Source organism: Schistocerca piceifrons, chromosome X, assembly GCF_021461385.2.
Source record: "Schistocerca piceifrons isolate TAMUIC-IGC-003096 chromosome X, iqSchPice1.1, whole genome shotgun sequence".
NCBI lineage: Eukaryota > Metazoa > Arthropoda > Insecta > Orthoptera > Acrididae > Schistocerca > Schistocerca piceifrons.
The window spans coordinates 22,802,743-22,816,997 of NC_060149.1; the positions used below are offsets into that span (position 1 = coordinate 22,802,743).

At 39.1% G+C, this 14,255-nt stretch overlaps 1 protein-coding gene across 1 annotated transcript in view; it reads left to right on the forward strand.

The window, feature by feature from the left end:
- The window catches only part of LOC124723095 (homeobox protein engrailed-like ceh-16), a 157,214-nt gene that overhangs the window by 37,015 nt on the left and 105,944 nt on the right, over window positions 1-14,255 (forward strand). The window contains exon 3 of the mRNA XM_047248272.1: window positions 1,343-1,488. Within this exon, the coding sequence (XP_047104228.1) occupies window positions 1,356-1,488 (133 nt within the window). The 5' untranslated portion in view covers window positions 1,343-1,355. The remainder of the gene's footprint in view (window positions 1-1,342; window positions 1,489-14,255) is intronic.

The following is a 14,255-nucleotide window of genomic DNA, read 5'->3' on the forward strand; positions in this document are numbered from 1 at the left end:
AGTCCTTCTAGCCACAGGGGAAAAAGAATTACAGGACTTGGTGGACACCATTGCAACTAACGGAAAAAAAATATGGAATGAAAATTAACACAAATAAAAAAAAGTATTGGCACTAGGAAGAAATAGGGAAATAAAAATTATGCTGAATGGTGAAACACTAGAACAGGTGGAAAATTTTAAGTATCTTGTAAGCAGGATAGACACCGACTGGAAGTGCACCACAGAAATTAAAACAAGAATAGCAATGGCAAAAGAGGCGTTTTATAATAAAAGGAGAATCTTCTGCAGCGGTCTGGACAGAGAACTCAGAAAGAGACTCATAAAATGTCTTGTACGGAGTGTTGTTCTATATGGCGCTGAAACATGGATTATGAGGAAAAAAGACAGAGAAAGGCTGGAGGCTTTTGAGATCTGGACATGGCGGAAGATGGAAAGAATAAGTTGGATGGACAGAGTAAAAAATGAAGAGGTACTGATAAGAGTGGGAGAGAAAAGACAGTTACCAGATGTAATAAAGAGAAGAAAAAGAAATTGGATTGGGCATATATTAAGAAAGAATGACGGACTGATAAAAACAGTTTTAGAAGGATATGTAGAAGGGAAAAGGAAGCGAGGAAGGAAGAGATTCCAGATACTGGATGACATGTTGAACGGTACAACGTACAGCAGCCTTAAGAAGGAAGCAATGGATCGCAGTAAATGGAGAGGCAAAGGACCTGCTAATATAGCAGATAACTGATGATGATGATGATAGACTGACGAAAGCGGCTTGCACTGCATGTCTTCGAAAGTTACAAGGATAGCTGTTCATGTCCATTCTTGGATGATTTTTCTTTTTTTTCTGGCAGCCCTTCATGATTCGGCCTTGTTTAAGGCGTTTGTTAGCTATGATGTCATTCTTACTTGTTTTCTTCCTTACCTTTACTTCACATTTAATTTCATTAAGTAAGATTTTTGTAGTCCACATTAAGGTCAGCGGAATTCCATTTTCTTGTAATATTGACCAGATGTTTGTCCTATTTAATCTGTCAAATACGTTTTCGTGGTCCATAAAAGCTATATGTGTCTCGTTATTAAATTCTCTTCTTTTATTTATCAATATCTTCGAAGTGAATAAATTACCCATTGTTGTTTGTCCAAATCTAAATCCACTCTCGTCTTCAGTTGCTTGACCTTAACTTAAGAGTTAAAATGTTTCATATACTGTATATTCAGCTGTTAAAACACTTATTTCGGTATAACTGTTACAGTGCTTTCAATCCCCTGGTGTTGACCAGATTTCCGGTATTATAGGAAATGTAAAAGACGTAACCGGTGTTAAAATGAGAGTGGTGCTGTGCAGATGGTGCAGAGGGATGGCGGTGCAGGACGAGAAGCTGGTGGCGGCGCCGGCCTTCTCCATTGAGCGGCTGCTGTCTGCGCCCCCGCCCGCCCCCGCACAAACCCGCCACGCCAACACGCCGTCGCCTCACGCCCACGCCGCCACAGGTTAGCCTTTACGATTCAGTTCCAGAGCTCAGCTCCGGTCAGTTGCCTTTCACGTACAAACTCCAAAACGCCGTATTTTAGTACTCGCATAACCTTTGGAACTTCCCAGTAAGTGATCTTCCCCTTCCGCCAGTGTGATCAATATGCGGTGCATATGTGTTGTCAAAAGACCGTAATGTCTTTCTCCGAGTTATCAATCATTTCCTGTTGTCATTTTATTTTAAAAAACGACTTTGTCTAGTAAGCGTGAAAGGAAATCCATCTTCATCAGTAACGAATCACAATTTTTATTTGTCTGCCACATATCACAGACTTATAGACTAGCATAACAATATCAGACAACTGGCAGAAACCCACCTAGGGGAAGACCAAAGTTCCGTAGAAATTTAGGAACACACTAGCGGCTCGTCCCGACTTCGCACAAGTTGCATTAACTGTCTGCAGGCGGACGACTTGTCTGGCGTAGCGGTAATAAATTATATACACTGTCAAACCGAAAAGTTCCGTGACAGAATTACAAAAAATAAACATGGTGGTTTAATGCAACAGTACAACGCACAGAATGTTCACACAGCAACGTAAAACTGTCAGAAAAGTCGGTGTTGGGGATTTCACACTCGCTACTAAATTTGTATCTACGTCTATATGATTATTCTGCAATTCAGAATTAGATGCGTGGCGAAGGGTTCATCGAACCACCTTCAAGCTGTTTCTCTACCGTTCACACTCGAACAGTGCGTGTGAGAAACGAAGACTTACATCTTTCCGTGGGAACTCTGACTTCTCTTGTTTCGTAACGATGATCCTTTCTCCCTATGTAGGTGGGCACCAAGAAAAATATTTGCGCAATCGGAGGAGAAAGCTAGTGATTGAAATTTCATGAGGAGATCCTGTGGTATGGAAGATCGCCAGTGTTTCAATGATTACCACCCGAATTTGCGTATCCGTGGCACTCTCCTCCCTATTTCGTGATAATACAAAAGAAGCTGCCCTTCTTTGATCTTTTCCGACGTCAATTCTAACTGTAGCGAACCTCGCAGCAATACTACAGAAGAGGACGGACAAGCGCAATGTAGACAGTCTCTTTAGTAGACCTACTGCATTTTCTAGGTGTTGTGCTAACAAATCGCCGTCCTTGTTTCGCTTTCCCCACCACATTATCTATGTGATCGTTCCAATTTATGTTATTCTTCGGTCTTGGCAAACCACCAGAAGAGACCCATTATGCACTTTGTCGTTTTGTGGTAGAGTCATAGTGATAACACCAAGTCTTATTATTATTTCCAGAACGGAACTGTCCACTTTTTTTCATTTCAACCAAGTCTCAGCAGGCGTCCACACGTTTTTGATTTTATTCGTAGTCAAGATGTGCAGAACAAACTTTACAAACACTATTCTCTTCTTCAAAAGATTCTGAAGAATGTGTTTAACAGGTGGTGTAGAGGTGTTTCTCCATTACGATTTTTAGCACAACAAAGTTGAAAACCTACGGCCCCACGTCCACTACTTAATATTGCCAGCAAACAACTGACTGACCTAATTCACATGTTTCGTTTACAACTGTTAGTTCAAGCTGCCACCGTATTCAACTGCCCTGATGACGCTAGTGCACACGGAATAAAACCTATCTCGGAAATTTTTGGACGGTCTATGTAAACAAGCCTTCCTCGTGAATCAGTCTATCTACTAGAAAAAGCCGTATCAAAATCCCTACGGTAGGTCCTGAGAGAGGCTTTCACATACAGACAGAAAAGCGCGGCGGAGGGTTTAATTTAGTAATTAGTATATATGTCGTGAAACTGCCCTAGGACATAATAATTTTGGCAAACAGAAAACTACTTGGAAAATAAGTGTCTGTAAAGCGATTATAAAATGATATTCATTAAAAAGAAAACTGCATCTATAGCATTTGTTCGTTCAGAAAAGAACTTTGAAAATGTTGCCTGTAATACAATTTTTTGAAATTCTGCTGTTATCAGTAAAATAAAATAGACGTTGCGAAATGTTATAAATAACTTGTACATGTACGAGACTGCAGTTCTAAGAGTCGAATGACGCGAAGAGCAAGTAGTAATTTCAAAAGGGAGGGAGAAAGGGTTGTACCCTCTCCCTCATGTTATTCAGTGCGTACACTGAGCAAACAGTAAAACAGACAAAGGAGGAATAAGGAAAATGATTTAGTATTCAGGGAGAAGAGACAATAAATTTGATGTTTGGTGATGACACAGCAATTCTGTCAGACAGAAAACTACTTAGAAAATAAACTGATTGGAATGGACAGTATATGGAAAAACGTTTATGAAAGGATAGCGTACCGAAAAAACTCTGCGAGTTTGTGACACTTTTGGAACTTTTTATAACCTAACCTTATAAAAAATGTACTGTTATATTTAATTTATATATATATATATATATAACCGTTACCTTTAATTCTGATGGCAATAAAGTTTTTATGTTCATTAAGGTATTCGGGATATAGAATGTTAATCGTCACAGAGCGGACAACATTGCAACATCTAGTCAAAGACTGGGAAAACGGAGTTAAATTCATCTGTCACAAGCATATGCTAACGAAGTCTTTCTTTATGAGACATATTATATCATTGTTACAAATTTACCCAGTTTGATTAGTTTTGTTTTATTAATACACAGAAAAAATTGCCACAAAGTTTGTCAGTTTGGTGAGATTTACTACCTTTTTTTTTTTAAATCTAAATAATTATAAGTTTATCCTTACTGAAACAAAATAAGAATGAAGAAAAATCTAAACTGCATTAACCAAGGTAATTAAACATAACTTTTGCACACTTATTTACGCATTTGTTCAGTGGAACCGTGTGACAAAAAACAGGACAGCAGTTAAATTTAACACAGTCTCCTCTAAGCAAGGTATTAGTTCAAACTGTTAGAAACTTAAAATTTCAATAGTATGATAAAAAACAGTCATGATACATTTCATACGATATTCTGAGCAAATGTATGTTATAATGCGAAATACAATTTTGCCTCTCTTTACTAAGCCTATCACAAATGTCCCTAATTTTCCTACTTGTTTCCTATAATTTCAGTTGTCTCACTTGTCTATGTAGGTATGTGTACTGTCACAAAGTTATCCCTATAATGTATGGAAATAACTTTTTTCGCTTTCCAAATCCCATCATCACTGCACAGTAGCACTCCAACAGAGGAACAAAACAAAATAGTGCAACCCATTGCTAGAGTGGATTATCGTTCGGTAATCCGTTTGTTGCATTTAAAGGGAATAATTTTGAAAGAAAAGAAAAGGAAATGCTGAGTCGCCTGAAGTGAACGGCAACAATGCATAATCGTATGACGCTGTGCTTAGATGGCGCAGACGTTTCCAGCATGGTCAAACAAATCCGAATCAGGAACAGTGAAGTGGCAGACCATCTCTCTGTACAAATATGAGTTTTGTAAAATTAGCTATTTATATAGAATGGTCTGCAAGCCTAACTTATTATCGAACCTGCACTGCCTCACAGTTGCTAAATATGTATGGGAATTTCATATACGTCCTATCTCCTTCTCCTCCCTCTCTGTCTATCTCCTCTTCCTCCTCTCCTTGTCCATTTCCTCCTCTTCCCTCTTTATTTGTCTATTTCCTTCTCCTCTCTGCTCTCACTGTCAGTCTCCTCCTCAGTCTCCTCCTTCCTCTTCTCTCTGCAGATTTTTCCCTCTCTCCCTCTTTGTCCATCCCCTTTTCCCCCCTCTCTCTGACCTTGAGCATTGTTTAATGATACTGCAAACGAAACCTCGACTGGAAAATGAAGTCACTTAAAATGAATGGGTACATAGGTTAGAATTATTAATATAAGGAGTACTGGAGAGGTCTCACCAGCTGCCGAGTCTGTAAGAATAGTGGCTTTATTGACAATACTTCTCAAAGTCAGTGGCGGATTTACATGTAGCCCCACTAGGCACGTGCCTAGGGGTGGCACCTTAACCCTAGAACGGTCGGGCGAAAAATAATGTCAAGAACGGTCGGGCAGGGTCTGTGGGACCCAATAAATAAATCACTTGTAACAAATGACAAATAGTATGTTTATATCAAATGTCGAAGTTTTATTTTGATTAGGTACTAATAAATGCTATCCTGACATTAGTTCAGCTTTCTGCATCATACAACAATTACTGTAAAGAAACACTGAAACATATACAGCTTTGCAGTACTAAATGTCAGTAAACTGAAAATACAAGTAAATTTGACTGAAATAAGAATATAAATGAGAGTAAGTTGTAGAAATAAGAAGCAAGAATGATGAACTTTCGTTGTATAAATGGAAACCATGAATTTGAATAATAGTTCATGAAATATCGTCCTCTAAAGTTATCACTTTTCAAAACAGTAGCCGCAAACCATTTCTGCATGCGCCAAGCATAACCACAGTTTGCAAACTTTGCAAAAGTATTTAGTTTTGCTGTTCTTGCATTTGTAGCATCTTCCCCTTTTCCCGGGTTGTGGATCTTCGACTATTCTTTGTTCTTCGGTACTGGAGAGGTTAGAGGAAAACCTGCGAATATCGCGCGAGAGGTTTGGTTTGGTTGCACGCATTGTCAAATATGGTGTTATGAGACACTTTCCTAATGTTCTGAGGTATTCTCTTCTAACTGACACATTTTTGTTGGCTTTGAACACAATGTAGCCATTGAGAGCTGCAATGTTCAACAACTGAAAAAAGAGGCACGAAGGCCACCATCTTGTCCCTCTAGCAACAGTATATTCCCCACACATAGCATCAACGACGTCTACGCCGCCGTTGGTTTTGTTGTAGTACGTTATTATACTTCGTTTTTTCTTTCCACCGCTGTCACTGTCAATTTCATCATCATGGTGCACTGACGACAAAAGGAGTACTGATTTGTTCCGTTTTGGTACATATCAAAGTAATGTGACATCTTCCTGAAATCCAAACATACTTGAGTACTCTTCTTTAGACTTTTTGGGTAAAAAGTCAAACGGAATTTCAGGCTTATTTTTTTAACGTACCAACAACAGTAATATTTTTTCTTTTAATATTTCTTTGACGATTGGGTGAGAAGTAAACCAATTGTCTATCGTCAGATTTCTTCCAGACCCTTTCACTGGGTCTACAAGACGGAAAACAACATCATCTGCCTTATTACTGACGTTGTACGGTCCTTGGGGTTGTGCACCTGGATAAACTTCCAAATGTTTTACGTAGTACGTTTTAGAACAAGCCAGGATGAAGACCTTGATCCCATACTTGGCAGGTTTATTTGGGATATACATGAACCTGCACCTGCCTCTGTATGGAACGAGCATTTCGTCCAAAGTAACGTTTTCTGACGGAGCAAACTATGCTTTGCAGTTGGAGACAAACATATCAAGAATGGTTCTTATGGCAGCAAGATTATCTTGTGCTTTTCTTTCTTCCCTTGTATGGATGTTGTCAAACCTGATACAACGAGTCAAAAATCTGAACCTCTTCAGTGACATACTTGTACGAAAGATTTCTATTCCTGTCCCAACTGTATTCCAAAGGCCTTCAATATTCATTTTACCGCCATGCAATGTTCCAGCTAAATAAAGTAGGTCAAAATATGCCTTCAGTTCATCAAAACTGGTAGGCCTAGCCATGTTCGGGTCACTTGCATAATTGTTTCGAACTGAATCAATAGAGATATTGGTTGATTCAAGAACTGTATCAACCAATGTGTTGTGACTTGGCAAGACAGCCAAGTCACTATGAGAGGAAGCCGAAAGGCACGCGTTAAAGCTCACGCAGGCTGGCGTGAGGTCTGGAACAGGTAAAGTAATTATACTATCAAGAAAAGTACGTAGCTTCTGGAATACTTAACTTTAATCCATAATTGGTAAACATCGATCTGACGGTACATGCATCACAAGATAAATAGCAGATGATAATGGCGCCTTGCTAGGTCGTAGCAAATGACGTAGCTGAAGGCTATGCTAAAATGTCGTCTCGGCAAATGAGAGCGTAATTTGTCAGTGAACCATCGGTAGCAAAGTCGGCTGTACAACTGGGGCGAGTGCTAGGAAGTCTCTCTAGACCTGCCGTGTGGCGGCGCTCGGTCTGCAATCACTGATAGTGGCGACACGCGGGTCCGACGTATACTAGCGGACCGCGGCCGATTTAAAGGCTACCACCTAGCAAGTGTGGTGTCTAGTGGTGACACCACACAATGCATTGCTAAAAAATAACTGCCATGATTCTAGCGGTGAATGTACATCCATCGCAGCTCGAATACTCCCAGGCAAATACATTGTTATTACGTTGTGACGTCTTGTTCGAACGCTTTGTGGGAAACACGTTTTTCGCCATTTAGTTGCTTCATTTCTCCCTTTGTAATAGCGTATAGGTGACGTACCTGACTCAGTTGGAGGACTGTACTTGAATCAGCAATAGCAGGTGCATAGATGTCGGCAGATGACTGAACATCTTCCTCTTCATCACCACTTATTTCACTATTGCTGTCATTATAAGTGTTTATTTCGAAGTCTGGGTCCGCATCAGAATCGTCTGCTTCAGTCTGATCATCATACAAAATTCTGCAAATTTCACTGTAAGAAGGACTTTCTCTTGCCATGTTATACTGCGGACTACTGACAATGATAATTCGATGTTAGAGCATCACATATACTTCACAAAATAACTAGTTACTCAGTGATACACCAAAATAAAAATGGGGTTGCACCGGCAGAAATTAGTTACGTAAACGGTCGGGCTGGGTCTGAGAGACCCGCGCGCTTTTTGAAAGACTGCCAAACAATGACTAAACAAAGAAAAACCTTATCCACGACAATAATGCTTCCTCTCGGATGTTTCAGGAAGGTAACAGGGCGCTCAAGTCAAATTAGCAACTATAAGAATATACATTCAGTGAAACAAAAACCAGTGGTCTCACAGACCCAGCCCGACCGTTCTAGGGTTAAGGGTAGGGCATGTTTTGCTCTGTACTCATTTTAACCTTTTACGTTTTAAAATAACTGCGCTGACAAACGACAATTTTTTTAACATTGTTAAACAACTTGCTAGTTTAAATAAGCCTTAAGAACGAATTTCGACAATACAAGCTTGAAAATGTACATAGCTTACTTGGTGACTGAATGGAAATTTAACATTGGGTTTCTGTCTGGTATCATCCTCATGATTGTTCAAAATTTTGTGAAGTAAGCTGTCAGAACGGAAATCTAGAATACAATGTTCGAAATGTTATCATTCTGAGAATGTTGCCGGCTACTACTTAACCCTACCATATATTCCCCATGAAAATACAGGGACCCCTGAAAATCTGTGATAAACTAATCAGCAGTTTCTTAAATACTGTCACATGTGTGGGCCTCACTACATAAACACGATTCTACTTAAATTTCTTGTAGAAATTGCGGGGAAGTATCAAGTCAACCCTCAGTTACTGTAATTACCGTAATTCACACAAATGACAACACACCACATCAACTGCCAACAAGACTACATAAAACTTCCTGGCAGATTAAAACTCTGTGCCGGACCGAGACTCGAACTCGGGACCTTTACCTTCCGCAGGAAAGTGTTCTACCAACTGAGCTACCCAAGCTTCCTCAGTGCTCTGTGCCGGACCGAGACTCGAACTCGGGACCTTTACCTTCCGCAGGAAAGTGTTCTACCAACTGAGCTACCCAAGCACTGTGGAAGCTTGGGTAGCTCAGTTGGTAGAGCACTTGCCTGCGAAAGGCAAAGGTCCCGAGTTCGAGTCTCGGTCCGGCACACAGTTTTAATCTGCCAGGAAGTTTCATATCAGCGCACACTCCGCTGCAGAGTGAAAATCTCATTCTGAAGACTACATAAACTTTGTAGTCTGCCTTCTCTGCCCACGAAACCGCTAAAATATTATAAGACTAAGTGGGATAAAGAGTCGATCCAGCACACCTCACTGCAAGAAACTGCAAAAATTATTTGCTTTTTGAATTAGCAAGACAGTGTCAAGAATGGTCAGAACATATTTGCGTCCCAGTTAAAATTTCGTCGACGCGGGAAACACAAGCCAAGAAAGGGACTGTCGTGTTTTCTTTACGAGACGAATTCCAGCCGGCAGGTGTGCTTTTACTGTTGACTGATAACAGAGAAAGAGTTGGTCAGTTCATCGCTTCGTGTTTAAAGGAAAAATCTTTGTGCTCGTGTGCCGTGTTTAAAGTAAAAAGCTTTATGCTCATGTGCGGTGTAGTACGATTGAAACTGGATACAGTCTCTTTCCTTTTACAATTTTTTTCTTTTGTTCTGGCTGTTAGTTGACAATTTTATATGAATAACAGTGAAAAAAGCAAACGTGCAAAATTAGATGGGACGGCATTTCCGAAATTATAGAAGGAGAAACGAGAAAGAGAATCCAATGTTCTAAAAACCCTTGACAGAGTAGATAAATTTTTCGCAAAAAAATGTTGCTGGTTCGACTTCGAGTTCACGCAGTACGGATGACATTTCTAGCACCGCAGCTGTTGTAAAAGAAGTAAGTACTGACGAAAGAAAATTAAAAATGAAGAAAAACAAATTGTCCCTGATTTCGAGCTTCACGAAAAACTAAGTGTCGAGTCCGACACTATAACAAGTAATAACCTCGTCAGTGATGATCCTGCAGAATGGTGTGTCAATGAATCAACAATCGACATTCTCTTACAACGTAGCATTAATCAAAACTGTAACGGTGATTTTTCTAATTCAAGAAGATCAATAGGCGATAAAACCAGCTATTTGAACAAAAATGTATTTTACAGTAAACTTTTAAATGGTGAATCAATTTTGTGAGATTTAGTAGTATACTTCTGTAGCACCGGTGCTGTTTTTTGTGCACCATGTAAATTGTTCGGAGGTAGGGCCGCGATTGCTACTAATTCTATTGCAGGTTGGAAAAATATTTCCAATATCTTATCTCATCATGAGAATTCACTTGAACACAAAAACTCTGAGTAATCATTCTTAAAAAGAAAAAGTCACTTGGAACAATAGATAACCATTTCGAGTCATATGCTGAGACAGAAAAAATGTACTGGCACAGTGGGTCGAAAAGTTATCTTTCTTCAACAATCTGTGATGAAATAATTGAGCTTTCTGAACGAATAAAAAGAATTATCATAAGTTAAATAAAACAGGCCAAATATTTCTCTATAATAGTAGCTTCTACTGCGCAAAATTTCACATATTGATCAATTACCTTTCATATTAAGATATGAGAACGAGAATGGTGAACCTGTTGAACGTTTCCTTCTGTTTTTACCAAACCCGGGACACAAGTCCGAAAACTTAGCTGAGGCTGTACTAAAAGTCCTGTCCACAAATTCCATTGATGTTACTGACTGTAGAGGCCAGTCATATGACAACGCAAGCAATGTGTCAGGAACCTACACTGGTTTGCAGGCACGCATTAGAGAACGAAATCCGATAGCACATAGTGCTGCAAGCTGTTGTCGGGAAGCATGTTCATTTTTCAATGTAGTGCAAAACCTATATAGTTTTTTCTCTGCTTCTATATAGCGCTGGGATAAACTTCTTTCTTCATGTAACCAGGAATTAAAACAGTAAAAAATTTATTAAAAACACTTTTTTCGGCAGAGAGGAAGCGTGTGTAAGTCTATATGAAAACTTGGATGGCGTTATCAATCCTCTCACACACATTGCCAGTAATACGTTTGAAAAACCACTTGTGCGAAATGAGGCATCAGCTTTATTCAATCAACTCAGCAGACTAGAAACAGTATTCATGATGACAGTTTGGAAGGACATACTCCAGATATTTAATAGTGTAAATCTGAAATTGCAAGGTGTAAATATTGATACTAAAAGTTTTCTGACTAGAATGGAAAAATTTTGAGTCCAAACATTTCTCCCAGTACTCGACAACTTGTACGCCGAATTAATGAGGGAGGAAAGCTATAGAATTCAGTTGGACTCCTTCACAGCTTTCAGTATCCTTCAGAACAGTTCACCTGACGATATTGCTGAACGTGCAGCAAAACTCCAAGCATCAAATGACAAGATTTAGAGCCTTCCTTTCCTAGTGAATGTGCACATTTCGCGAAACTTTTGAAATCTTCTGACATCAGTGATATACCAGTCGAAATGAGAAAATTTTTACGAAAAGAGAGATTACAGTCCGTCTTTCCGAATGTTGGCATTGCTCTTAGAATATTTCTATATATGGCACTTACAAATTGTTCAGCAGAAATCTCGCTTTCGGGTCTTAAAAGACTGAAATCGTACCTACGTTTTACGTTGTCTGAGCAGAGATTGAATGCCTTGTCCATATTTCACATCAAAGCCGACCTCTTAACTGATAACCGTCTGAACTATGAAGTTATGATCAACGAGTTTTCTGCCGTCAAACCCAGACACAAACCTTCTTGACTGATGAGTTTGTTTATTTATTCACATTAGTTTAAAAAATTTTAGATTATAACGTGATTTTTATTATAACTTAGACCACAGTCATTAGATGTACAAACTACATATTATCAGTTTATTTTACAACTGCCGATGTCTGAACGCGGAATAAAACGACGTTTAAGTGTTGACGTGACCGAACGCACCCGACAATACTAAATAATACCCGAATGACCCAGGCCGCTCGGCGCTGTATTGTCAAGTCATACTGATACTGTAGTATATTACAACTGATGCGTATTCTTGGCGTCTGCTGAAATGTATAGTTATCATGGAAATATGCGTTATCGGAGAGTACTCTCAGACGAAAAAGTGTTAATAACTAACGTAGTTCAGTTCTGTCGATAAATATAGAAAGGGCTATGGTGAGAGCAGTAGCCGCAGTACAAAACTGTTCAGCTCTTACATGGATTAAAGGTATTGTGTACACTTATTATGCAGCATGTAGCTGCACAGACTCTAATTCTGTACACGTCAACTATTAGATTATAAAACAAATTTGATTTTTCCACACTAGTCTGTAAAATTATGTAATAAATCCAGTTCTGTGTTTGTTCGACTGTATTTGTTAGTTCGTTCACCGAAATCTCTTTCATTTTCATATCTTACGCTTTCTTATAGATTCACGTATTAATACCAAGGTGTTTTTTTTTATCTGTTACAGATTCAAGTTATTAGATCATATATAGGCAGTTTAATTTTAATTTTGAACGCATCCCTGTAAAAGTGCGTATTAATTTCTAATGTATGACAAGTTCGCTTCAATTTTTAGATCGTAACACAATGTTTTTAATTCCTTTTTCAACGGTTTCATGTAAAAGAATATATTAAAAGTGAATGTATAACAAAACTCTGTTGTCTCCTACACGCTTTGCTGAATTTTTCGGCCATAAAAGGAAAGTTATTTTCCTTGTGTTCGTTTCTGTTGTCTTTCGACAGAATAATGTGTTAACAATACAGTTTTAAGTTTGTTTTATCCACTGCCGTACACTAAGTACAGTTCAGGAACCTTATTACATTCTGATTGATAGCGACTAGACTGCTGACGCGTCCTTCAGAACAACGAATAGCAGAGTACGGAAACAGCTCACAGCGCTCCCACCTAAAACGGCAATTGTGAAGTGATCGGGTAATAGTTACTATTTAAAACATGTTTTTTTGGGGGGGAGGCATGTAATATGGTGTTTTTAAATCCGCCACTGCTCATAGTCGTTATCTATAAAAGGGTGAGATTGCAAAGTTTCATTCTAATCATAAGTCGATAACCCATAAACACATTATTCGTCTGACCTCTTAAAAGTGATCGCAACGTAGAAAACAAAACAGCACAATGTTGTGTGTATAATTTTTGTTTAAAATTATATGTGAAGAGAAAGAAAGGGTTTAATTTTTCTGATATCTAAGTTAGAATTAACGACGAGAAAGCAAACGAAACTGTGCATTTTCACAGTACAGCATATTCTTTCTCGTAGTCGATTTTAACAGAAATCTGCACATTGTTGCTCCAAATAATATATGGCCTACGTTTGCCAGAGTGTCAATAGAGTATCGTGTAACACCTTGACGTAAAACGGTCAAGAACTTTTCGAGATATTTGCTAATAAAGTTTCCCCTCTGTATACTAAATATATATTTATATATTACATATATTTAAAATATATATATTTATATAGCCAGTATTCGTCCGAATGTTTATGAGAGCTCTTATAAAAATTTGAAATCAGTTGCTCAAGAACTTTTCGAGATTTTTACTAGCAGCGTTTCCTCTTCCTCTTTACGTACGCTGTTACAGAGCCTCCACCAGCTTTGAAAAGTTCTCTGCTGACATACAGGGTCCAAGGATTCATGGATTTGTCTCCATACTCGAACACGTACATCCGCTCGATACAATCTGAAACGAGACTCGTACGAACAGGCAACATGTTTCCAGTCATCAGCAAACCAATGTCGGTGTTGAAGGGGCCCAGGTGAAGCGTAAAACTTTGTATCGCGTAGTCATCAAGGGTACACAAGCAGGCCTTCGGCTTCGGAAGCCCATATCGATGCTGCTTCGTTAAATGGTTCCCACGCTGACACTTGTTCATGGCCCAGCATTGAAATCTGCAGCAGTTTGCGGAAGGGTTGCACTTTTGTCACTTGAACCAACTCTTCACTCGTCGTTGGTCGAGTTCTTGCAGGATCTTTTTCTGGCCGCAGCCATGTCGGAGATTTGATGTTTTACCGGATTCTTCATATTCACGGTACACTCGTGAAACCGTTGTACGGAAAAATTCCCACTTCATCGCTACCTCGGAGATACTGTGTCCCATCGCTCGTGCGCCAACTATAACACCATTTTCAAACTCACTT